Source organism: Drosophila subobscura, chromosome A, assembly GCF_008121235.1.
Source record: "Drosophila subobscura isolate 14011-0131.10 chromosome A, UCBerk_Dsub_1.0, whole genome shotgun sequence".
Lineage (NCBI taxonomy): Eukaryota > Metazoa > Arthropoda > Insecta > Diptera > Drosophilidae > Drosophila > Drosophila subobscura.
Window position 1 is genome coordinate 16,048,914 of NC_048530.1, and position 21,600 is coordinate 16,070,513.

Sequence of the window (21,600 nt, forward strand, 5' to 3'; positions counted from 1 at the left end):
CACAAATTCCCCGCCATTCCTTTCTGTTAGTATTTAGTATTTTCTTGGTATCCATTTATCGATATGCAGCTTAAGTATGTATCGATATTTGCCACTATCGACTGTCACGCATTGGAGAACAACACGAAGACTGCAGTTGGTTTATGTATATATAAGTTTATTTAACGCTTTATATACACACAAGTACATATGTACCACATATATATGCATATGTATATAAAGATGAAGTGCTTAAGGCTAATACGGGAAAGGGAAAGGGGACAAAAGTTTGGCCATGGAAAGTTCCAAATGAAAACTTTTTAGCGCTGAGCACAGGCAGGCCCGCGACTACGCATATATGTACAAAGAATTTAAAGGGGGTGAGGAGTGCATCCCCTCACATCACCACATCGCGACAGACGATCTTCGTCTTGGAGGAGGCGCGCTGCCCGCCACCGTACAGTTCCGAGGACGCTGACGAGGAGTAATCGATGTGACTGCCGGCCTGTGACTGCTCCTGGCGTGCCAGGAAGCTGTCAGCGATGGCCCGATCGAGGCCCGTGTACTGAAAGTTGGCCGATCCCTCGAGCACATCCGCCTCGGACTTGCGACGCTGGCGGCGATTGGCATCCGATTTGCCTGCCCGGCGGCGCCTGCGCTGGCCATTCAGCTCCGCGGACTTGGTGCTCTTGTGGGTGCGGTAGGTGCCGCTCAGGCTGGCCGGATGGGCGTAGATCACGGAACCACCGGGCCCCGGTCGCATATACGGCAGCGTCATGCCCCGATAGTGCCCCGCCAGCGGAGGCACCGGCAGCAGCAGACCCGCTCCAGTGCCAGGTGGGGGTGGGGGCAGGCGTGTTGGCGGCGGCGGTGGCAGCTGAAAGGAGCGCGGGGAAAACAGTTATAAACAAAGGCAGAGTTTGATGCATTGCAGGAGCAACTTACGCCACTTCCAGCGGCGGAGGGAATGAGCATTATGGGACGGGAGGGAGGCGTCAACTTGCGCACCGAAGGTGGCGGCAGGCTACCCATCTGCGTGGCATACATCCACATGGCCGCCAGCTTCTCGGTGTTGGCCTGCAAAGGAAAAAAGTCATGCAAAACGGTTAGAAAAGTCAACAGAAACTGCCTCCCGAGAGTTCGCACCTTTTCACTGCCGTTGAGGGACATGGCCTTGATGTACTGGTCCACCTTTTGTTGATCCAGGGCTATGCCCGAGGCCTTCGACTTGATGATTACGTCGCGTAGCTCACTGTGCTCCGATCTGCAATAAGAGAGAAAACAAATTCATACAAATTGTAAATTCAAATTCCGTCACGAGCTATGCAACACCTAATGCCAAGACATTGTCCAGCACCGTTTGGTATTTTACCTAATTTTGAGGGTAGGTATTTACAGTTTATACAAATTCTTATTTTTAATGCAATCAAACAAAAGAAAGTCCTGAAAACTAATCAATTTCGTGGGAAAGTGATTCAGCAATCGGATAAAATTGTTCATGTAGGACTGTGAGGCAAAGATTGCCAGTAATATTTAACGGAATATCAAAACGGACTAAAATGGTCTCCGATCAGCCAATAAGAACTTTAGCCCATTGTCGACCAGAAGTCCAACTGGAAAGGCTTAAGCACACTTCAGGTGAAACACTTGGTGGTAAAAGATAAAAGTAAAAATAGTAATATTGTATGGAGTTTAGCTCAAGTTTTTCATCTGTTTAACTAGCGGTGGATTAATTGGGCTAAGCTGGATTTTTCCTCGGTATATTTCGGTATATTTCTATGTGGGGCATATTTGATCGAAAAAGTCCGCGGTCACACTGGCATTCTAATCGATTTATTTTACTGGCAAAAAAAGAAAATAGAAAAATAACTCCAACTTGTCAACGATTGTAAGAGCCGTTCCACTGCATGTAGGTAGTGCTGTGTGGCGGTAACCGCATCCACTGCAGCCCCCCATCGCGCTGACACACTAATCTAATTCGCAGCCATTCGAAAAACCAACAAAAACAACGCAAGCTCGCCACGTCAGTGGGAGTGAGCGAGAACGCAACTGAAACACCACCACCCGCCCCCCTTCCCCACTCTACAGGGGCAGTAGGACACGGAGAGGTTCGAGCAGAACACAACAAAGGGAAGCAGCAACCAGCCACCAGCCAGCATGTTCAGCAACTTCAAGGAACGCTTCATGACGGCACTGGCGCCCGATCTGCCACCGCTGCCGAGCAGCGACCGCAGCGACCATCATCATCGTCGGTTCGGTAACCAGCAGATGCCGGACAAGTTCCCATATGCCCGACCCCCGTTCCTGCAGCTGCTCACCGTCGACGAGCTGCGCGCCTCCGCGGACCACAATGTGCGGCCGATTATCGTGCCGCGGGACATCAATCTGCTGCCATGGGGCACTGGCTATGCCGAGTGTGTCAATTCGGGCAAGTCCGAGTGGAACGAGGACCAGGGCGCCTTCTGCCGGTGAGTCACGCGACCCTCTGCCTGTCTGTGAGTCATCAAATGAGCTAGCTCTTCCCCCTCTTGCAGGCGCGTTCTGTCCGATCCGGAGCACAAGCATCCCGATCTGCCGTACACGTACTTTGGCATCTTCGATGGCCATGCCGGGTATGGGGCCGCACTGGCCGCCTCCCATCAGTTCCATCACATACTGCACGAGACGCTGGTGGACTGCATTGAGCTGCTGCTGCCGCGCGACACGGAGGGCGGCGAGAATGGGCGCTTGAATCCGACATTCCCGCATCCCATTTACTTTCAGCGGCGCGTGAGCAAGGACGAGCTGATCATTGGCGCCCTGGAGAGCGCCTTCTTCAGCATGGACTCGCTGATAGCGCAGGACAGCAATCGGTATCGCGACGCGGGCGGCTGCACCGCCTGCGTCTCGCTCTTCATCGATGGCAAAATGTACGTGGCGAATGCGGGCGACAGCCGGGCCGTGCTGTGCCAGCGACGGGCCAATGCGCCGGCTGAGCCGAAGAGCGATTCTGTGATCGAGCCGGATCCGCTGGAGGCGACCTGCTATCCAGTGCCCTTCTCGGCGGACCACACGCCGGAGACGGAGCGCGAGCGGCTGCTGAATGTGGCCAGGCTGAAGCCGCATCTGATGGCCAATCAGTATGTGGCCATGGAGTATGCCAAGCGGCCGCATATCAAGGACATGGGCCAGCGCATCCTGTGTCGCCAGGGCACCATGAAAGGCTGGACCTACAAGACGCTCACGCGCGACGATCTCCGCATGCCCGTGGTCAACGGGGAGGGCAAGAGGAGCCGTCTCCTGGGCACCCTGGGCGTCTCCCGGGGCTTTGGCGACCACGAGCTGCTGGCCATCAACACGGGCATCCAGATCAAGCCATTCCTCACACCCCACCCCGATGTGCGGCAGCGGGATCTCACCCAGGTGGTGAGCATCCCCGATGAGCACAATCAGGACGGGGACTACGGGGTGCTCGTGATGGCCACCGATGGCCTCTGGGATGTGTCCGAGAACGAGGCCGTCTCCCGCACCGTCTTCCAAACGCTCTCCAAGTACCCAACCGAAAAGCATCGCTACACCATGGTCGCCCAGGAGCTGGTGGCCCGTGCCCGTGGCAAGATCAACGACTCGGGCCACTGGCGCCTGGCGGACAGCAAGGCGGCGGCCACCGTCGATGACATCTCGGTGATTGTCATACCCGTCTATCAGTATTACCAGGAGCACATCGAATGGACGCAGAACTACACGCGCGATCTCGAGAGGCGACGCCGCCAGGCGCAGGCCAACATGGCCCAAGAGGCGCAGGAGGTGAGCGTGCTCAATGGCGGGGTCATGGCCGAGGAAGCGCACGTCGAGGAGGAGGAGGAGGATGGCGAAGTGGTGGTGCTCGAGGCCAAGGCACAGATACAAACAGAGCCACAGGCGCAGCCACATGCCCAGGCAGAGGAAGTTTTGGTCGTAGAGATTAGTGCGCCCGTGGAACAGGCTCCACAGCAGCCAGCCACGAGCACTGCGGGTGAGGAATTGTCATAGATTTGATGTGCTTTCGAATGCTCACGCTCTCACTTCTTTTTGCAGCTGCAGCTGAGTCGCAGAAGGACAGCGCCGCAGTCACACAGCAGCAGCAGGCACAGCAGCAGCCACAGCAGCAGCCACAGTCTTCGCAGCAACGCAGTCGTGGCAAGGGCAACAAGGGCAAGCACTAGGGAGCAGCAATATTCAAATGTTAACTGAAACAGCGACACAGTGATGCAGTGCGGCAGTTCGTCGGCAGTCGGCAGTTGGCAGATATATTTTTTTACACTCCATTCGAGAACATTCAAATTTAATACATAATTTTGCATATGTAGCAGCAGAGACAGCGGAGAGCGGAGAGCAGAGAGAGCGTGGATGGGCATGGCTAACTTTGCTAAATGTATTTATTTTCGTTCCCCCAGAAGATTAATTCAAACTCAATTAAATCAAAAAGTCAATGAAATCAATTGAAAGCAAATAAAAACAAAATGAGAAATTAATTAGTACGTTAAGAAGCTGCATAATAACAATAACAATAACAATAACTTAAAATAAAATAAAATATATTATACACACACATAAAAATCATCATAAAATTCAATGTTAAAAGCGAAAACCATTGTGCAAAAGGGTGGCCTGTGGTCTGGCGGCTTGCTTGTGCGTTTCAACGTTAAATAAATGTTCGAGCAAATAGTGTTCAGCACACGATTCAAAGATGTTGTTGTGGCTGAGCTTTAAGCAAACAAGCCACTGACTACGAGCAAAGTCTTGGGCGCACAAATCACTCGAGAATAATCTAAAATGATAAGAAAACCAACAGGCAGGCGATAAGCTGTGCCGCGGTATTCAGGTGTTTCTTCACGTTTGAACTCATATTTTTGTGCCAGATCAAAACAATTCAGAACTTTGAATTTTTATTCGGTTTTTTTGGTTTGAACGTTTTTTACGTTTTCTTTTTTGTTTTTTGATGAATCAACTTTACAATACAATTTCAGAATCGTTCGATTTCGATTACAATTAAAACTTTTTTTTGCTCACTTGAATTTTTTTGTTTTTTTTTGTTTTTGTCAAGAATTTCTTTTGTGTTTTTTAGTTTTATCTTTTCTTATGTAGTTCCGGAAGCTGTAAAAATCTACTAAGAAAATATATGTATGTAGCATCCATATAGACTTTATATTTTGTATTTGCATTTGCATTTGTATATATTTTATTTGTGTTTTTCATGCATGACTTTGGGTGTTTTTATATTTAATTTTCGTTTAGAACTTTGTCAGAGGTAAGGGATCAACGCTTGTGATTGTTTTTCGGGGTAGATGGCTGAGAGTGTGTGGTGTCCAGTGGCATTTTGCTTAGATATTAAGCCACGGAGCGTAGTAGCTGTCCGTACAACCAATGCTTTGTCTTTGTCTTTAACCGTCTGTCCTTGTCTGATCTGTGGGTGTGTGTGTTCGTGTGTGCACAGCATTTCTTTGAACAAAACCCTTTAGTAATTTACGATACTCATCCGCGTCCACAGTCGTGATCAAAACAACTTTACTTTCAGCTTTTATGTTTCCCTCTTCCTTCTTCTTCTAGTTCCTGTATCTACCCCCCACCCCCCCTAGTTCGGCTAGCTAATGTCCATGGCTTTGGCTCCAACAATTTGTTTCAAGTTTTAGCTAATATTCTCTATGGTTTTTGGTGTATATGCAATTATTGTTATTGTTGTTAGCAGTAAGTTCAGTGAGTGGCACAGCGCATAAAATCTTATTTAAGACAAATACACACACGCACACACACGCAGGCACACACACACACACACTGTTCTTAGGTGTACATTTGATGTATGTAAATATGTAATTATGTATGCCTGCGCATGTACGGGCATGTACTTGCATTATGTATATCGTTATGTGTATATAGTCGGACTGGAAACAGACTGTCCTCGGTTTGGAAACACATGTCCTCGATCCATGTATATGTATGCAATTGTTTATATCTCGTTTTTCAATTTTAAATAATTTATTTTTATAACTTTATCTTAGGGTTTTCCATTTGTTACACTGCTTGAGTTGAAGTTGCTAGCGAAGTTGCGAAGAATAAAATCACAATTTTGTTTGTTGTCTTGGAAAACATGTACTACATATGTACATATGTGTGCACTATGTATTTATGTATAACTTTGTATATCTGTGGGCGATACCTTAGTACCTATGCCACATATATGTAAAAAGCACATTCCGCATTTGATTTGAACAGATTTATCATTCTTTCGTCTGCCTTGGGCACCGCAGCAAGACGACAGACAATCGAAGCAGTCAAGCAGTTGCCGCGTACTTATTAAATATTTACAGAGCAGACGGCACAGACTTCAAGGCAGTTGCAAGTGCAAATTCTGAGTTGCGCAATCGAACATTGAATATAGATTTTTGTATAGATATATTTCTTGATCATGTTAGCTGGCGTCTGGCGTTTGCTGATCTTGAATCGATCACACTCATAATCATAATAATGATTATCATTCAGCTACGAAATGGTTTCTAGCATTTATGTACAGTTACATTCAGCAAACAAGTGACTGAAAAGTGGCTCTGTCCTCCAGCGGAGACAGCTTTTCGTGTTGTTTTGATAGTGATCAATGAACAAAGAGTGGCAATTACTTAGCCACTGATGCTCCTGCGCCTAAGTCTGAGCTGCAATTGTTTCGATTTGATGTATGTACAGTCGGTACATATGCTACTATGTATACATAAATGTAATGTACATCTATCATTTGTTGTAAGTAGTTTCTTAGGTCTTTGTGCGAAATTGACATTCGAAGTAGAGCGCTTTGGGGCTTGGCTTTACAACGATTTATTTGCCATTTATTTCAATGGGTTTCCCATCTTTTGTTGTGCGCACAATTTGTGTGTTTACATTAATTAAATGTAGAAAAAGGTTTGGGTTTTGTCCAGCCTTTTCTCTTGCGTTTTCACAAATGATTATATTTTTGCTTTCGTTTTGAATTAATTATTTAAACAACAATAACACGGTGATGTTGGCAAAATTTAGCTACGATTAATTTAGTTACAAATATGTTTCATGCTTTTCTGAGGCGTCTGCTCGTGGGTCTCTGCTCCTGCATGCCCTCGATACGCAGAGGGGTGGCGGGGGGCGGGGTTCGTTATGTAAATAGAGTTGTACATATGTACAATATTTAGTTTAGTTATAGCGCTGCAGGTAGTTACACTGTAAGAAGCCATTGGCACAGCAGTTCGACACCTTCCAACCTCGCTCATGATCGCTTTCCTCTATCCTTTATCCTTTAGGCATATATAATTTGTAGTTACATTTATATTAAATAAATAATTAACACTTTTAGTCAAAATACTTTTCGAGTCTCTAGACCAGCCGCAGCTTGCCGCTGCGACACCGTTGACGTTGATTTATGGCATGCCCCTGGGCATGGCCATTCCCGTTCCCATTCCCATGCTTATTTCCATTTAAAATCCAATTTCGATGCCCATTCCGATTCGCGTTGTCCTGATTCCTGTTGCCCAGGCGACGTGGAAGTGCACAGCAATGGATCAAAATACTATAAATGGTGAAGACTAAACGTATTAGCTGCCTCTTGGCCTGTCGTCGTGGGCACCACGATGCGGCCCAGGATTAGGAATGCAAATTGGCACGATCCTTGGCGCGCCTTTTGGCCAGCATCGACAGCTCGACGGGGCCCACATTGGCCGCCTGCGGTATGGCAATGGCCCGGAATGTCGCATCCACAGCGCCGCGCAACGCCATCGAAATGTGATTCTGCTGCTGCTGCTGGGCCCCGAGCGACAGTTGCGGCAGCGCCGTGGCGGCATACTCCGTCAGCTCCACACTGCCCGCAAACTGATCCCGCACCCAGCTGTGCTCCAGGATCTGCGCCACTGTCGGTCGATTCTCCGGCACTATGTGCAGCATCTGGCGCAGCAGCTCCTTCACCGGCGCACTGATCAGCGCCCAGCGGCTGCTGCTGAAGTCAATGTGCCCGGAGCCGATCCGCTTCAGTATCACCTCCGGCGAATCGTTGGGCGTGCTGGCGAATGGCGTGCGGCCCGACAGCATAATGTAGAGCAGCACGCCCAGCGACCAAATGTCACACGCCAGATCGTAGCCCTGCCGCTTCAGCACCTCGGGCGCGACGAAGTTTGCCGTGTAGCAGGGCGTCATCAGCAGCCCATTGTCCGCGCGCAGCTGCTTGGCGAAGCCTAAAACAAGAACAGTCTTAGCCGTGGTCCTGGCCTCACGTCTCGCGCCACAACTCACCTAAATCGCAGAGCTTGAGGGTCTCCGGTGTCTGCCGCATGCTGGCGTAGATCATATTCGAGGGCTTGAGGTCCCGATGGACGACCCCGTGCTCGTGCAGGTAGGCCACCGCCGATGAGATGGTGCGCAGCACGGCGCTGGCCTCGCTCTCGCACATCTGGCCGACGGCCAGGATGCGATCGAGCAGCTCCCCGCCCTTGAGCAGCTCCATCACGAGGTAGGCGGAGCCCGCATCCTCGTACACCGAGTAGAGGGTGACAATGTTCGGGTGGTTGCCATAGCGCAGCATTATTTCCACCTCCTCCCAGCAGTCGGCGGACGTGGAGGCCGTGGAGGCCGAGGCAGCTGCCACCGCCGCCTTCTCGATGATCTTCACCGCGTAGTGCTTCTTGGAGGCGCGATGCTCGCACAGGCGGCACACGGAGAAGGTGCCGCGTCCCAGCTCCTGCAGCAGATTGTATTCCGCATGGAAGTTGCCCGGCAGCACGCCCGGCAGGCTGCGCGGCGCTGCGCCCGTTGTCATCGTGGTTGTCAGCGAGGAGGAGGAGGTGGCACTCGCCAGCGTTCCGGCCGAGCCCATGCCCATGCCCATGCCAATGCCTGTGGCCGTCGCGTACAGCGGACTGGCGCAGCTCGAGCAGCTGTGCGAGTTGGGCGTGCCACGTGCCTCCAGCAGCACGGGCGCCACAAAGCTAAAGCCGCGAAAGATCTCGTGGGCCGAGGCCGAGATGGGGCCCCCGGGTGAGTCCCGCGGCGACTTTGACGTGTACTCCACATCGAAGTAGAAGGCATCGTCCCGACTGACGGCCGGAATGAAGGGCGGACGCACCTGCTTCCGCTCCAGTCGCACCCAATCGATGGTCGCAAAGAAGCAATGGGCCTTGATGTCCAGAATGCCCTGCGAGCCGGCGCCCAGTCGGTTCTGTGGATTGCGCTTGAACAGCGCCCGCAGCAGGGACTGCGCCTCCGGCGACAGGTTCTCGGGCATGCCCAGCTTTGAGCGCAGAATCTGATTCATGGTCTCCTGGCGCGTCTGGCCGTGAAACGGCAGATTTCCCGTCAGCATTTCGTACATGAGGACGCCAAAGGACCACCAATCGGCGGCAAAGTCGTGCCCCTTGCGATTGACAATCTCCGGGGCCATGTACTCGACGGTGCCGCAGAAGCTGTACGTCTTGGAGCCATCGAGGGGCTGCTTGGAGAGCCCGAAGTCCGTGAGCGCGATGTGTCCGTGCTCGTCCAGCAGAATATTCTCGGGCTTGAGGTCGCGATAGATGATGCCCAGCGTGTGCAGGTGATTCATGGCCAGGGCCAGCTCGGCCAGATAGAACTTGACATCCTCCTCGGTGAACATGACCTCCTTGGACAGGCGCGTGAACAGATCCCCGCCGCGCAGAAAGTCCAGTATCAGGTAGAGCTTGCCGGGCGTCTGGAAGGCATAGTGCAGCCGCACAATGAACGCGTGGCCCACATCGGCCAGGATCTTGCGCTCGTTGGTGCTGCGCACGCGATCCTTCACCTTTAGCGTGGCCTTCTTGAGCACCTTCATCGCGTACAGCGTGCCCGCATCCTTGCCAATGATCTTGCGCACAAGGAACACCTTCCCGAAGCTGCCCTCGCCGAGCACGCGCAGCAGCTCGAACTGCGAGGGATCCGCCTTGTCGTGCCCCTCCTTGACCACTTCGCGCAGCTCAAATTCGTTCTCGCACTCCCCGCCACTGCCTGGCGCCCCACTGCCGCCGCCATACGAGTGCTCCGAGTCGCTGAGCTCCATTTGCTCCGGCGGTGGGCATAGCGTCTCCGCGTCTCCTGTTGCTGCCTCCTCTGTCGCTTTTGTGGCGCCGCCTTTGGCTGTTGTTGCTGCTCCTCCTCCTCCTCCTCCTCCTCCTCCTGCTGCTGCTGCTGCTGCTGCTGTTGTTGTTGTGGGTGAAATGTGATGCTGTTCGAGTGCCGCTTGTAGCGCCGATTGCTGCACCTGTTGCAGCTGCTGCCGTCGCTGCGATGACGTCACCGTTGTCACGGGCCCACTCTCCTCATCGGTGGGCGTATGCTCCATGGGTGTCACCGCCAGGCTGCTGCACCCCGAGGATGTGATCTGCATGCGCTGACGCAGCTGCAGTCCCATGCCTGTGACGCCACTGCCGTTGCCGCCGCTGGGGCTGCCAGCATGTGACGCATTATCCAGTGGGGGGGCGGCTGTCGGGGCTACATTGTTGTTGGGTTGCTGCTGCTGCTGCTGATGCTGCTGCTGCAACTGCAAATGCTGCAACTGCTGCTGCTGCTGTCGTAGATCCTTGTTGGAGTCAGCCAGTGGCATGACTGTCGCTGTCGCTGCCCAACTGGCGTTCGATTCTGCAGACACGTTCGCTGGCGTCTTGGGGCCTTTTTTTCTCTCTCTGCAAACTTTCGCTTTTCCCTCACAAATATTCCTCTGTGAATGTATTTTTCTATCTTCTATCGTTTAACTATTTGTTTTTTTTTTTCGTTGCTTTCGGTTTTTTCTCTTTTTTTTATTACTTCCGTTGCGTTTACGGCGACGACGACGACGACGACGACAGCGACGACGACTGTTTGAGTGGGAGCAGCAGCATTAGGCGGACACACACACACGCGCACACTGACGCACAAGCACACACACAGCGAGCGAGAGCGAGGTAGTTGGTGAAATGGGGTGGGAGTGAGAGAGAAAGAGTGATATAGAAAGAGGTTGGAGGAAGCGTAGGCGCGAGCTCTGCCCACTGCTCGCGTCTCTGCTGAATGCTCTGTTTGGTGCTGTTGCTTTTTTCTTCTTTTCTTTTATTTTTTTGGCTATTCTCCACGAAATTTCACTGGAAGTCCTCTTAATCCTGTTGGTTTTTCTTGGCTCTTGTTGGTTTGCTCTATCATGTGCCTGCTGTTGTTGTGTTTTGGTTCTTATCACTATTATTTACACAATTAATTTAGCGATTTTTGTTTTTTTTTTGGTATTTAATCGCTACAGCGAAATTGGATGGGGATGGTCGCACGACGATGAGTCCGCATTGACCAGATACTTAAGTTCGATGATGGGGCTGTCGATATCGATATTTTCCTGACTATCACAAAGAATTACAGTTTACTGTATCTTTTTATGTTAGATATCTTTACAGCCGTCAATACTGCTTTAATAATATGAGGAACTATTTTTATTTTTAACCTTGCCTATTGTTTCTAGGGTTTTCTAGGATACCTACACTATTTCCACCATCGATGGTGGCCACTATCGATGTTTTCCCAGCCCGAGTTTCCTGCGGAGCTATCGATAAAGTAAACCGCCAGAGCCACAGAAATATACCGAAATATAGAGTGGCACTTTTCAAAATATACTGTAAATATACCGATATCGACAGTCGCGAATTTCGAGGCACACTCCGCAAATCACACAATTGTGTAGCTTATTATTGTTATGTGTCGATCCAATTGGAACCAATTTGAGAGCAGAGCTAAATTTGTATTTGAAACTTAATTTAACCGTTCCAGTCACAGCTTTGCCAGGAAGAGCTAATTCACTAGCGCCTCCTGTCGCATATAAGCTGTGATCAAAAGTCCGAAAGGTGGCGCCAACGATAAATGTAAGCAATCGACTTTGTGCCGCGCTTAAATTCAAATTCAAATCAAAAAATAAAAACTCCACTTACTTGGTGCAAATCTGCAAGGCACAACGATAGACAGACACAATGCTGACGACAAAGTGTAAAAACAAGGTGAATATCAAGCCACAGGCAGCGGAAACTTCACTATTGGCATTCATCAGGTCAAACTGTGGGGCGAAAATAATTAATTTGCATTCAACGCATGAAACGTAGGTGGCGCCACTCACCTGCTCGCCCTTCTGCTCGGCCATGCGGTTGAGATCCCGCGAGAGGCCCACGCCCGAAATGGCCAGTGCCAGCGTGCTGCTGGCAATGCAGACCAAACTGAGAGCCAGAAATGCCGTCTGCGTCTTCCGCATGCTGACCACGCCCAGGGATCCAGTGACGGCCGCAATCAGGCCCGTCCAGATGCCACAGCCGGCCATCGACAAGGCCGCCTCGCGCACGATCAGCAGCGCGCCAAGCGCCACCAGGGAGATGGCCAAGACGAGCTGCAACGTTCCGAGCACGATCTGGAGCGGGAAGGCCGAGCAGCATTCATTGCTCGCCCGGCGCTTGCGTCGCGCCTTCGCCGACAGCGTGGAGCTGGCACTGCCGCCGCCATCGCTGCCCCCGGACCCGCCCTTGTACTTGATGAACTCCGGCGGGCAGCGCTGCTTCTTGCTGATCCGCGAATCGATGGTGTTCGCGTTGAGGGTTGCCGCCTGATTGGCCGACGGGTGGCGCGTGGCCATGGCCTCCTCCAGCTGCTGCTTGAATTCCTGATGCGAAATCAGTTTCGGCTTCTTGGCCTCGTCCAGGCTCTGGCTGTTGGTCTTGGCCTTGGCCGCATCCATGTCCATGGCAGCGGCGAGCAGCGAGGCGCCCGACAGCTTCAATGGCTGCGGCTTCTCATCGTACACGGGACTCGAATAGATGTGACTCTGGGCATCCTGTCGTGCCTGCTCCTGCTCCAGCTGCTGCTGCTGCTGCTGTTCTCGCTGCAGAATGCCAATCTGTGAGTTGGTCAAGCTGCCGCTTGGCCCCATGTGGTTGTTGCTGGTGTTGGTGCTCTGCTCGATGTTGCTGCTGGCCACCTGCAGCAGCTCCTCGCGGTTCAAGCTGCGGTCCACAATGGTGTCCATGCTGCCCGTGGTGGAGTCGTGCGAGTCAATGGTGCGTGCCGGCGAGGCCGAGTGGCGGCCATTGAAATCAGCGACCGCACCAGAGCCTCCCGCCTGCTGGCTGCCTGTCTCTGTCATGTCTGCTCTCGGGCTCTTCGCTCGCTAAGGATGATGCTCGGGCTGCTGAGGATCGTGTCACTGGTTCATTGACAAGCTGCGGAGAGGCAGTGACCAAAATTAATTTCATATTCACATTAACGGTGTGCGAAATGCTGAGGTTAATGTCTAAAAAAAACAATTCCACTGCCAAAAATAGACGCAGGCGGCACTTGGGAATTGTATTTGTCTATGCGGCCACTTGCCGCTATCAATTTGCCATATCAAATGCCAGGCAATGAAGTGACTTGCCCCTCCAACGGATATCGAAACGAGCCACGAACCGAACCGATCCGAACCGAACCCGAACCTCACCCCACACCCGTCTCAAGTGCGCGCTCAGCAGTTGCCTTTTGAGCCTGTTTTTGATTTTGCTTTTGTTTTGCTTTCTGTTTGGGGCTTGTTGAGTTTTGGGGTATCTGTTTCGTTTATCTTTTTGCTTAATTGCCAGCCAAGTGCGAACCGGTCCAGTCCGGTCTGGGGTCTCAGAACAATGCCAGAGCCAGAGGCGGGCAAATGTCAAGGCAGCAGCGCCGCAGCGCTGGCAGTGCGAATGGGTTGACAAATTGGGGGGGTGACGGGTAGCCAGAAGCAATCTGATTTGTGTCTCCTTTGTAGATCAATCAAGGGTTCGATTCGTACCAATTCGCCGCCTTTCCAATGTGCTTAAGCCAAAGCAAAAACAAAAGACTTTGGCAACGAACCTGCTTCGGGCAGCGGCAAATCCAATCTTGAGCCACAAAAGCAAACAGAAGCGGAAATGTGTCCAAAAAGATACACAAATAAATACATTTTGGAGCTTTCAATATTGCGTAATTGTTGATTAGAATCTGTGAGCCATTTTGGCTTAATCTGACCTGCAATTTCCAAAGATCGAAACAATTATTGGGAGCCAAAACAGCAAATGGAACTCATGGCAGCAAGCCACACACCAAACTTGGCATTTAGTGAATAGTTTTACGTTTTCTTAAATGCTTTTATTCATACGTCGGGCCCGGCATAAAGCTTTCCACTGTCCACTGTCCGCTGCCCATTTGTGGCACTTTTCATTTTCTTTTTCGTTTACATATTTGAGTGCTGTCTGCCGTCGCCTCATAATTAACACTTAGGCAGAGCCCCTCGCTCTTCAGTTAACACTGGAAAAACGTTTGGCTGTTGCGACTGTCGTCGGTGACTGCTTTTCCCACACTCTTGTGGCCGGCCCAGCTGTCGTTTCACTCAAGCGAAAACCACAACAAAATCGACACTTGCGCGATTTTTGTGCATAAACATTAGGCACTGATGGCACGAGGAGTACTCGCACTCGGGGAGTGTGAGAGAAATCGGGAAAGGGCAAGGGCAGGAGCCAGAAATGGTGGCCCCCGTCGCCTTTTCAGTTCCAGTTTGATTCTTGATTTGGTTTTCCAGAGTGGATGTAAGTATGAGCGGAGGATGAGAGGTATTCGAATTCCCTTTGCATTGCATTTTGCAGCCCAAGCAACTTGGCCAACGTGAGATCATTGGCTACACCCTGAAGGAAATGCTGGACAATGGATTCATCAAGGTAGTCGATGGCTGCTACTGCCATCCCTCCTTCAAGCACGTCAAACGGCAATCCCTGCCCCAGCGGGGCCAACGTGTCTGGCGTGCACAATGGTAAAGGTGCGCCGCTCTCTTTGCCTTCTCTCTCTCTTCCACCATCGAAAGCACACTCTCCGATGGAAGAGCAACCGTTTCCACAGAGAGCAGACTGAGGGTCAGACAGGCCTCTCCACCATTGATGAATGCATTCCACCATCAGCTACAGGGTACAAATCAGTCTTTCATCTGGAGCAGAGGGTAGCCCCAAGGGCGTTTCCAGCAGCATTAATTTTGTTTGGCTTTTTCCATTGTTTTTGATCGAAGCAATCCAAGAAAAATATATTTGCTTATGGTGTAAAAAAAATACTCTTTGCCTGCCTCTTCCTTTTTTTTGAAACGGAAATAAAATGATGGCAGTCCAGCTGCAAAGAGCAACCGCAAGCATGCGGTGGAGTGCTTGGAGCGAGAACTGCAGAGAGAGAGCGAGGGGGAGAGAGCGAGAGCTTTGCAGGCGATTGGGAGAGGAAGTACCGCAACGAGCCGAAGGAAGCCACAGCACTACTCTTCTCTCTTCCCTCTTCCCCCTTTCACTCTCCCTCTCTCCCACTCTCTTTATCTCCATCTTAAGAGCGCCCCAAGACACTTTCACTTGACTGTGGCTGGCTCCCTGCCGCCTCGCCTGATTCGTGTTTTCGGTTCGGCCTTTGCCCAACTATGTTTTTGTTGTTTAATTTGTTTAATTTGTTAATTGACGCTCCAACATGGAGTTAGATATAGATACGAGTAGCTGTAGGATTTCCTCATACTATCATCGAACAGCGGAACCAAAAGCCAGGCCGAAATCCAAGCTAAAATTACACTTTTCGAAATGTTTTACACTTGCCAGTCGGCTGTCTTCTGTCTGTGGCATGCGCCATGGGGGAGCGTGGACGTGGACGTGCTCGTGGCATTGGGCAATCTGCAAATCCCAGCAATTCGATTTGCTAATTATTTACCGACTTGCATTCGCGTTTGGGTTTGGGTTTGGGTTTGGGTTTCGTTTTCGTATTTCATTAGCTGGCCACGCCCCCTGCCCCAACACTTATCGGGAAAATTTGTAAATTATAAATTTTGATCAAAGTTATGACAGCTTTTCAGCCAAAAAGGGGAACGGAATGTGTGTGTGTTGGCTTAAATTATGCATTGAGGCAGGCAGACAGGCAGGCAGGCAGACCGCGAGGCAATTTTGTTCGCCAGCTGCGACGACAGGCGGCTGGCTCTTTGGAAATGAAATTGTAATTTCTTGGGCTACGAAAATGGGCTGCAAGTGGCGACACAGCAGCAGGTAGGCTGCCCCAACACCAGAGCGAGGGATTGCAAGGGAATTTCCTCAAGGAACGAGCCTGCGAGTTGGCCATACAATAATTCTCTTTTATTTTCCATCCCGCAGCTCTCTGGCATGGCGTTTATAGAAATGATATCTAATTGTTGCAATTATGTGCCATTGCCCCCCCTCCGAGTAGAACTCTTTGAAAGACCCACAATCGAGTTGCATAATGTGGCAGCCACAGGTGGTCGCTCGCTCGCTGCGACCTGGCACTTGTTATTTTTGGGGGCACAACAAAAATCAAATGTTTTGTGGCATGGGAAAACTCCCACAACATTGACGGGGTGACTAATTGGCTGAGTGACTGACTAACTGACTGGCTGACTGGCTGACTGGCTGAGTGCCTGACTCTGATGGTTATGGACGAGCACAAGACACGAGATCGGTGGGGAGTGGATGCAGTTTCTTGACTATGACGCTGGCGTTGCTTGAGTGCCACTGCCGCTGCTTCCTACTCTAATATGTATACATACATATGTATATGCACAGTAAGTATGTACTTATGTACTGATTAAATGTAATGCACGTTGACTGCTGTCTCTGGTGTAGTTGCTGGTAATTAAAGATCATCGCCTGCCGTGACAGCTGTGGACAAATTAAAATATCAAAAGAGCACGTGCAACAGACAGCCAGCAGCAGCAGCAGCAGCAACAGCAACATAACTGTGAAATGTGACACTGCAGCAAGTTGCAACACTCGAGTTGCTATTGTGTAGCGTCTAATGTTGCATCATCCTCATCATCATCATGTGCCAGCGAGCAGCGACAGCAAGACAACACAAAAAGCTCATCAGAATCCCCAGCCAGAAGGGAAATTGCCCACCGTTGGGCGTGGAGTGAGTGCATGTGCCGGGGGGGTGTGACCAATGCGCTTGACAACCGTTTCAGCAAATTGCGCTCCACATGCCAACAAGAACAGGAACCACAGCAACCAGCAACAATAACTCTTACAGCTAGAACTCTTTCGATTGCTGCACAGGCTAGGCCCAAGGTGAATTTGCCAACAAGGTGACGTTCTCCGCTAGGGGGGGAGGACCAATTCACCACGATCAGCGCGACAAGCGCTAGAAAGCGATTGGTCCCCTGTGGTGGAGACGCAAATTCCCCTTGGGCTGTGCCTTTGCGACTGGGAATCCCACAATTGCTGTTGCCCTTTATATGCGCAGTCGATGACTGCTTCGATCTATGCTCTAAATTCTAACAACTTTTGTAGAAACATTCAGTGCTCGATTTTCTATGATTCTTCTCCATCTAAATGTTCCATTGGGCATCACTTGGTCGGGTCTCACCTGCTTTTGCTCACAGCTGGAATTTATGCAAGTAAATTCGGTGAACAGGCGCGTTGTGGTGCAAGTCTTGTCCGTTCCGAGCTGAAGTTAATTTTATGCAGGCATTTGAGCAGACAAATGAATTGGAATGAGAATAATTATTGTACGGATCATGGGCTCTGGGCTCTGCTCTCTGATGATGATTGTGGCAAGTTGAAGTTAAAGGCACACACACACACACACACACGAACACACACCGAAGCACACTCAGAGTTGCATTTGGAATGCAGACAGACAAAGGTTGAAAATGTCAAAGTCTCTCTCGGAGTCTGCGTCTGTGTCTGTGTCTGTCTCCCAGTGACAATTTTTGTTTTGCATTGTTTGCCCTGTGGCGGCGGGGAGGGGTCTTCATTTTCTTTTCTTCTCATGTTTTTCTATTGGCCAACAATGGGTTAAGAGCAGCCTTCAAATATTGTGACCAGACTCCGGCCAGGCCAGGCCCCATGCCATAGTTTCGGCTTTGGTTCACATTTTGTGTTTGCTTTTGCTGCTGTGGAATTTAGTAGCTGCCTGTTAATTGTTGGGCCCTCCATCTCATTCAATTTTGTGTTTACTTTTGGGGATTTCTTGCCAATGACAATCAGCTGTGCTGTGGACCTCACCTCGCTGCTATTATTATTTTTGTTGATTAAAACGCAAAAGAAAAAATATGCCACAGATCATCAGAAGTTTTTAGGAGCCGTGTGGATGGCACATGTTATGCCTCTGGCCCCTTAATCAGCTACAATTAAGGTGTGAATCTCCAAGTGCTCGTACACACAATTTATGCACATTTTTAGTTAGTCGAAAGATCTAGTTTTGAGAATATAATTGCTGTCAAATCATAGGCGCCGCTCCACATAATTACTGCATGTACATTTATCGCATAGAAATAAACAAACTCGCTTAACATTCAGAGCTCAGTGCCCGCCTCTGCCCCGCCCCTGCCCCTGCCCGGCTGTCTAATCTGGTTGAACAACAATCATTCGCATTCGCATTACCCGATCTCCTACCTCTCCGATTGTCCCTGTTCCTCGTATCGCTGCATGTTGTGTGTACAATTAAGGCGGCAAGGTCGTCGTCGTTGCCGCTGAAATTAACATTTGAAATGACTTCATACGAAAATAATTGCACGCTGCCAAAGACAAACGAACGCAACGAGAGAGCAGAGAGAGAGAGAGAGAGAGAGAGAGAGAGCAGCCGATCGATGGTGGGGGAATGAAATGGATTGGTTCAAGTTGATTGGAAGTGGAACGGTGCGGTGCGGTGCGGTGTGGTGTGGTGGGGTGTGGTGAGGTGTGTTTCGGTGTGGTGTTGGGGGGAGCAGGCGAATAAGTGGAATACGCACTTTGAAAACGAGTGCAACGCACGCGGCCTGCAGCTGGTGCCTGGCTCGTTGCTGGCCCCACCAACTGGCTGCTAACTGGCCAATTTATGCCTTGACTTATGAAATAGGCGGCCACAAATCTCCAGCGCAATCAAAACGAAACCAACAGGAAACATCAAGCAACAAGAAACCGAAGCTGTTGATGCACTTTCGAGTTTGAACAAAAGGTTCCAAGGAACTTGCAAAAGGGCTGAGATAGGGAGGATTGTGCATACCCATGCAAAGTGATGTATGTTTACATATTGATGTACATCTTGCTGTTTCAGTGTTCATATCATACCCTCCTTGGGTTAGGGTATACACAAATTGATGCTGGCCGAAGCCTAGGCCTAGGCACTTGCCCAATTCCGAGGAAATAAAGTTTGAGGCTGACGCTGGAGCTGGGCATATCATTAGATGGCAGTCAGTCGCGTTGGTTGGGAACTGGAACTGGAACTGGAATTGGGATTGCTGCGGGGGGAAAGCGTCTGCAGCTACGTCTGCGTTTTGTTCCCCCTTTCACTTTCAATTAGCGGGCAGTGGGCAGTGTCTCCCGTTGTGTGTGCGGAGTGCGGAGTCTCTGTTTTTGTCTCTTTATTTTTTTGGCCTGCTTGCAATTTTCTTGTTTTCGTTTCGCATTGATTATTATTTATAATATGCGCGCTTCAAGGAAAAACTTTCGCTGCATGCAACACATTTGGTGTGGTTGCACTTCCTGCAATTATCGCATAAATAGATACGAGTACACCCCGTAGGTGTTGCGGTGCGCGTGTGCCATGCGTGTGCCCAGCAGAGAGACTTGCACTTGGTTGCATAACCCCCCAACGATGGAATCCAAAAACCAAAAATATACGAGTATGCAACACAATTATGCAAGAATTTGTGTGTGCAAATTCAAATCGAAAATGGGTGTCCAAAGGGGTGGAGGAAAACGCTGTTTGCCTGTGCCTGCCCATAAAGAAAACTTCCAAGGCCCAAATCAAATGTTTCACAATTGCTAATCGATTATTTGCCTGAGAAACTTTGAGTCTTGGCAGGGTTACCATTTATTACAAATGTTTATGTAAGGATTCGAAACTTAAAGAGACTTCCACGCGTGAACACCCAAAATAAATGATGTGCAATCAAATAAAGATGTACAAAAATATGTAAATATGTAGATCCTCTCATCTATTGCTGATTTTGAGAATTAAAATGGAACTTCATTGAGTTCGCTTCGCATAACCGCACTTCGGGCAGGGCAACGTTTTGGCCAGAACTATGCGACAGTGGGCCAAAGAGCCCATTAAGTGCTTCAGGTCTGAGGGCAAAGTCGTACAAAAAGACACTAAATGTACTTGCATATGTAGGCACGTTTGTTCGTACCTTCATAGGTAAATACTTTCCATTTTTGTCCATTTGCTTGCCAGCTTAGCTCCACACAAATTGTATGTACAATGTATCCGTGTATCTATCTATCCATGTATCTTTGTATCCATGTTTTGTGTGTAATTGCACGAACAAACAAAAATGAATAGTTAAAGAAACAATTGGCAATTGGACTTTTACAAAACAAAACTACACTCGCTTTGGGTTTTAAGATTTAAGATTTACGTTGCTGGTTTTTGCTTGCTTGTCCCAGATTCGATTGGAATTTTGGTGGCAGGTAAATGGCAATGCTTTGGGGCTAGCTATGGGTGGATACAAATAGGGAATGGTACAAGCGTTGAAGATCGTTGCGCATGGAGGATGCAAAAGCGTACCCAAAGATTATTGTAATTGTATTTTCCTTTCTTCTAATATAAATTTGTGCACTGCGAAAAGTCTGACCTACATTTTGACATGAATTCAATGCTAAATAAACAGCTGAAAGAAACGTTCTTGTTCAAAATAAACAAAATGCTAGTAAATATTAAATATAATAAAGTAAAACTGTTTGTGTTCTTTGGGAGGATCAAAGTCAGTAATGGATGCCAAAAATGTGGGACCTAAAAGCGCTGAAACAGCGTCCACCGGCAAATCCCCGGCTAATGGGAGCTTGTACAGGCTCCGCCTTGCACGTGCCTTACAATATAATTTCTTAGTATGGTTTTCCTTGCTTTCGCACCCCATACCCCATGCCCCATAACACACATTTTTTTTGTATTTTTATGTTCATCTTTGGCAAACTTACGCTAATTGAAGCGGCGTCTGTGGCCTTTGTTTTATGTTATTGTCTATTTATCAACGATTTTCTCCTGCTGCCGTTGATGCTGAGCTTCGGCTGGTGCTGCTGCTGGTGCTGCTGCTAGAGCTGGTGCTGATGCTGTTGCTGGTGGTTTGCCGGCAGCCTGCTGCGTGCAATTAACATTCAACAAATTCCATTTCACTCTAACGCACACACAAACACAAAAAAAGACACACACACACCTCACACAGGTGCACGATATTGGTAGATTGGATGCTGCGACGAGACGATCAATGAACGCCGAAGAGCGAAACAGCAACAAAAAAAATAGTAATCGGTGGATGGCCGAAAAGAAAAACGAGAGACGGAGACGAAACGAAACGAAACAATTCACATCCACTCACAGTACCGTTAGCCGTTTGTAGGAGAGCTCTCTGCTTGCGTTGCGGCCGCTTGGCGCTTTCGTTAGTGACTGAGCAAGCGCGGCTTCGGCTTCGACCTGGACTTGGACTACCGTTCGGTGCGCCGAGGCCGACAGCGCTGTCGCTGCCAAAAGCGGAGCTTTACCCTATGCCAGGCAGGTAGGCCAGCATTGGGCTTTGCTTTGGTATGCCACAGCATTGTTGTTGCTGTGACTTATGCTGCTGCTGCCGCTGCTGCTGCTTTACAACCTGTTCGCGTAAATCTGCGTTTAAAGAAGTGGCGACAACAAACGGTAATGAGCTTGCACCGCAGCCGCCGCACT

The 21,600-nt window shown here is 49.7% G+C and overlaps 3 protein-coding genes across 7 annotated transcripts; 1 reads left to right on the forward strand and 2 right to left on the reverse strand.

The window, feature by feature from the left end:
- Positions 1–242: 242 nt before the first annotated feature.
- Positions 243–21,336, reverse strand: LOC117901845. 3 transcript variants are annotated; one of them, XM_034812793.1, is made up of 6 exons: positions 21,098–21,336; positions 20,862–21,058; positions 12,080–13,169; positions 11,898–12,019; positions 925–1,243; positions 243–856 (listed from the first exon to the last, which is right to left on the reverse strand). In XM_034812793.1, the coding sequence occupies exons 3-6, from the start codon at positions 13,091–13,093 to the stop codon at positions 377–379; spliced, it is 1,935 nt and encodes a 644-aa protein (XP_034668684.1). In that variant the 5' UTR covers positions 13,094–13,169; positions 20,862–21,058; positions 21,098–21,336; the 3' UTR covers positions 243–376. The 3 variants fall into 3 exon arrangements, with proteins under 3 accessions (XP_034668684.1, XP_034668693.1, XP_034668701.1); XM_034812802.1 differs by having other exon boundaries at positions 21,265–21,308; XM_034812810.1 differs by having other exon boundaries at positions 248–856; positions 925–1,056; positions 1,126–1,243; positions 20,862–21,335.
- Positions 1,964–4,392, forward strand: LOC117901863 (protein phosphatase 1H). Its single transcript, XM_034812822.1, has 3 exons — positions 1,964–2,447; positions 2,514–3,973; positions 4,036–4,392. Exons 1-3 carry the CDS (start codon positions 2,137–2,139, stop codon positions 4,161–4,163), a joined length of 1,899 nt encoding a protein of 632 aa, XP_034668713.1. The 5' UTR covers positions 1,964–2,136; the 3' UTR covers positions 4,164–4,392.
- LOC117901806 (ribosomal protein S6 kinase 2 beta) lies at positions 6,945–12,830 on the reverse strand. Of its 3 annotated transcripts, none has more exons than XM_034812740.1 (3): positions 12,817–12,830; positions 8,242–10,378; positions 6,945–8,183 (listed from the first exon to the last, which is right to left on the reverse strand). In XM_034812740.1, the coding sequence occupies exons 2-3, from the start codon at positions 10,364–10,366 to the stop codon at positions 7,600–7,602; spliced, it is 2,709 nt and encodes a 902-aa protein (XP_034668631.1). In that variant the 5' UTR covers positions 10,367–10,378; positions 12,817–12,830; the 3' UTR covers positions 6,945–7,599. The 3 variants fall into 3 exon arrangements, with proteins under 3 accessions (XP_034668631.1, XP_034668622.1, XP_034668614.1); XM_034812731.1 differs by lacking the exon at positions 12,817–12,830 and adding an exon at positions 10,511–10,781 and having other exon boundaries at positions 8,242–10,477; XM_034812723.1 differs by lacking the exon at positions 12,817–12,830 and having other exon boundaries at positions 8,242–10,781.
- Positions 21,337–21,600: the final 264 nt, after the last annotated feature.

Bases quoted from the DNA above. Each gene is read 5' to 3' on its own strand.
- LOC117901863 (XM_034812822.1), top strand. From the start codon at position 2,137: ATGTTCAGCAACTTCAAGGAACGCTTCATGACGGCACTGGCGCCCGAT. The intron at 2,448-2,513 runs GTGAGTCACGCG...CCCCTCTTGCAG, and splicing joins GACCAGGGCGCCTTCTGCCG to GCGCGTTCTGTCCGATCCGG. The intron at 3,974-4,035 runs GTGAGGAATTGT...TTCTTTTTGCAG, and splicing joins GCCAGCCACGAGCACTGCGG to CTGCAGCTGAGTCGCAGAAG.
- LOC117901806 (XM_034812723.1), bottom strand. From the start codon at position 10,558: ATGCCACTGGCTGACTCCAACAAGGATCTACGACAGCAGCAGCAGCAG. The intron at 8,184-8,241 runs GTGAGTTGTGGC...TTCTTGTTTTAG, and splicing joins CCTCAAGCTCTGCGATTTAG to GCTTCGCCAAGCAGCTGCGC.
- LOC117901845 (XM_034812793.1), bottom strand. From the start codon at position 13,093: ATGACAGAGACAGGCAGCCAGCAGGCGGGAGGCTCTGGTGCGGTCGCT. The intron at 12,020-12,079 runs GTGAGTGGCGCC...TTCGCCCCACAG, and splicing joins CCGAGCAGAAGGGCGAGCAG to TTTGACCTGATGAATGCCAA. The intron at 857-924 runs GTAAGTTGCTCC...CGCTCCTTTCAG, and splicing joins CCTCCGCCGCTGGAAGTGGC to CTGCCACCGCCGCCGCCAAC.